The 3,519-nt window shown below is 44.4% G+C and overlaps 1 protein-coding gene across 1 annotated transcript; it reads right to left on the reverse strand.

The window, feature by feature from the left end:
- Positions 1-727: 727 nt before the first annotated feature.
- Positions 728-3,213, reverse strand: AK88_05351 (uncharacterized protein; the record flags this gene model as incomplete). Its single annotated transcript, XM_012482953.1, has 6 exons — positions 728-1,136; positions 1,375-1,576; positions 1,705-1,790; positions 1,922-2,228; positions 2,367-2,630; positions 2,862-3,213. 6 exons carry the CDS (start codon positions 3,211-3,213, stop codon positions 728-730), a joined length of 1,620 nt encoding a protein of 539 aa, XP_012338376.1.
- Positions 3,214-3,519: the final 306 nt, after the last annotated feature.

Consider the following 3,519-nt stretch of genomic DNA (forward strand, 5'->3'; position numbering starts at 1 on the left):
AAAAAAAAAAAAAAAAAAAAAAAAAAAAAGGCATGACCAATCTGAGCGGCGCAGTTGTGTGCGCGATGTGAAGGACATAATTGAAGGAATGGAAGGTGCCGATCTGGTACGCTAACGCGAAGGGATGCGTGATGACTACGCAAATGCCCACCACGATGATGACTCCTGTAGTAAATGTTGCCCCAAAGGTTTATAAATGAACTGCCAAATGAAATGCTTTACCAATCTGCAACAGTGCACATGGCGGGAAGCGGGACGCCAGGGGGACTCCCGACGACCATTTCCTTCAAAATAAAACACGTATCGGTCATCGCAGAGGAAAAAAAAATAAAATTAAAATAAAATAAATAACCTCCCTCCAGTGAACACTTTAACATTAAAACCATCTGTAAAAGTCGTACACACACAAAAAAAAAAAAAAAAAAAAAATGAAACTTTTAGGAGCAATGTGTAGCGCGTTTGCCGTTTACACCATTTTCACTCCGACGCGAGTAGAACCACAAGACGATTTGCTTACGTTGAGGGAAGATCCCATGGCTTCGTTTCTCCCCTAACGTATTCGTGTATATTAAAAACATGCCTCTGAACCGATGCAGTTACACACATTTAAAGTTTAATGGGCTCATTCTTCAAGTAGCGGCAAAGGGGTGTGTGTGTGTAGGGGGGGGGGGGGGGGGGGCATTCCGCGTGGTAAAGTTTTTATGTCCCCCTTCCCGTGCACTTGACATTACAAGGCATTGGTCGGCTCACCGCTGGGCTCGCTGGATAGAGTAAAACTGGAGCTGCTCTTTCGCAAGTTGTTCTCATTATCCCCCCTGACGTCGAGGTCCGAATCGGGCAGAGTGCTATCGAGCTGGTCAATTCGGTTGACCAAAGAGTCATATTGCTTATTGTACTGCTCAAACTTTGCGGCCAGTTGTGAATAATTGCTTATGGAAAGTTCATTTGAAATTTTTATTTTTTCATTTATGTCGTTAGCCAATTGTATGTACCTCACAAGAATGAAGGAGATCTCACTGAGGGTGCCTTTTATTTCATTTATGTCTCTTCCGTAAGACGGGTTCAGTAATTGCAGTGGGTTCTGTTCCAAGTGGAGGACCTTCCTTTCCATTTCGTCTACCTTGTCTCGCAGGCGTCTTTGAACGGGATGAAAGGGAAAAATATATATATATATATATATAAGAAAAAAAGACATGCATATAAGGAGAATTCCCCTTTGGGGTGCGTGCGTGAGGGTACGTCATCGTGTTGTAGCGTATGCCCTAAGCAGGAAAAGGGGCATCCCCTTTTTTTTGTTTTCCCCTTATAAACGTTGGCATTTTTTTCTCTCTTTTTTTTTTTTTTTTTTTTTCCGCCCTATTCTGCGTTGCTTACTTGAAGTATGGCGAAGGGAGGATCGGCTTAAAATTGTAAATCTTGTTTGACTTTTCGTTGTTGTTCATTCCCCCGAAGATGAGGAAGTAGCCGCTCGCATCGACTTGGACGATTTTGCCATAAAAATGGTGCGTGACCAGATGCGTGCCGTACACGTTCAGGATTGACCAGGTGTTTAAATTTATATCGTATGCGTGAATGTCTTCGAGGGGGCAGCAGGAGGTGAAGGGGGGTACGGTATGAGTATGTATGCGTGTATAAGGAATGGTCTACACATGGTGTACGCATGGTGTACACATGGGGCGCGCAGGGCATTGCGCAGCGGCTTACCCAGGAGGTCCGACTTGGAGTACCAGGAAGAGTTGTACCCCCCGCAGAGGAGGAACCACGTGTCGTTCAGAACCGTGGAGCTGTGTCTGAGAAGAAAAAAAAAAATATATACATACATATGTGTATACATATTTTCACACGTTAACACGTTAACACGTTAGCACGTTAGCACGTTCACACGTGCACAGGTGCATACAGATCGCCCCCTTTGGCTTACCCAAATCGCCCCACCGGGATTTTGCCCAGGGAATTCTTAATTGGGGTCCACATCCCGTTAGTTAAAGAATAACACCAGAAAATGTCCTGCGCGCACTTGTTGTTGGCGTTCATCCCTCCGAAGATGAACGCCCTGACGTCGTTGCCCTGGTTAGATATGCATAAAGAACATGAATGAAAAAATCTGGCACTGGGTTTGTAAACCACCTTCTTGTAATACTCATCCTTGCTCATAATTTTGACCCATTTCTTTTCCTCTTCGAAGTAGCACCACATATCGTTGTTCACGTTTAGGTTCCCCATGTTGCCTACGAGGAGAGGGAACAGCGGTGTGTGGGAGGGTGCATATATAGGGGCGTCAAAGGTGTTTTCATGGCAACGCCATTTTGTAAAAATGTCCCCTTTTCTCCTCAGTTATACTACCCACTCGGGTCAAGCCTCCCTACCTCCATGAATGAAAATAATATTCTTATATTTAAAAGACACATGTCCAAATACAGGAGGAGGACAGAATTGCACCTTTATGTGTTCCCAGGTGTTGTTACTTAAATTAAACATATAGGTGTCGTTGGTGATGTACTGGCCCTGCTTGCCTCCAAACAAGAACAGGCACTGCTCTTTCAACGCGCTGGAGTAAATTAAATTCAGAGTTGCGTAGTAACGGCTCTGCGGCGGGGTCCGTTCTTCCACAAAGCTAAAAATCTGCGTCTCTGCGGGAGGGGAACAAAAAATGGGCACAAAAATGGCGGAAAAGTGACGAAAAAAATGGCGGAAAATTGGGCAGAAAAATGAGAGACATAACAACCACAGATGGATGAACACATCGCTGCGCACACACAGTAGGACAAAGATGCAATTGGCACTCTGTGTCCAAGTAGCCCCTTCGTCGCTTCGGAACTACGCCGCCTTTTCTCCACCTCGCGGTGGCGAAGTACCCTTACCCATGTTGAACTTAAGCAGCTTGGAGCTGAAGGATTCGCTGAGCCCCTGTCCTCCATATACGTATATGCTGTTCTTGTAGAAAATGCAGGAGTGGCCATAGCGGACGCTGAAAATGTCTCCCATATGAATTATCTCCGACTTCCAGTAAAAAGGTAACACCTCTGAACAGAAAGAGATGGCCTCCACATTGCCGGCATCAGCATACTCTTCCAAAGCTGATGAACCTCCATAGGTGAAAGGCTTTGTAATAATTTTAATTAAATTATCTGCTAATATGATGGTGTCATGTGTAAGCTTGGCCAAGTAGGAGTCTTCCTTTTTTACATTCAAAAATTTGTTTGAAGATGTCATTTTGTGTGATGTTTTTTTTTTTTTTTTTTCCTATTTGGGTCTCTCCCGGGGTGACATGTTGTAGCGATGGGGTATCACAAACGGGCATCCGACAGTGCACATCGCAGGTGAATCACAAAATTGGAAGAACAAATTGGTGGCAATGGGGAGTACCGGACAAAGCCAAAACACACACTGGCTGGAAAACAACTCCAAATTTTACACCCACTTTGTGTGTCTAAGGGTGTTATAGTACGCACATGAGCTGTTTACAGCAAGCGGTTAGTTTGGCCCTAAGTTTTTTTTTTTTTTTTTTTCTTCCCTTCA

The sequence above is a fragment of the Plasmodium fragile genome (genome assembly GCF_000956335.1).
Source record: "Plasmodium fragile strain nilgiri unplaced genomic scaffold supercont1.119, whole genome shotgun sequence".
Lineage (NCBI taxonomy): Eukaryota > Apicomplexa > Aconoidasida > Haemosporida > Plasmodiidae > Plasmodium > Plasmodium fragile.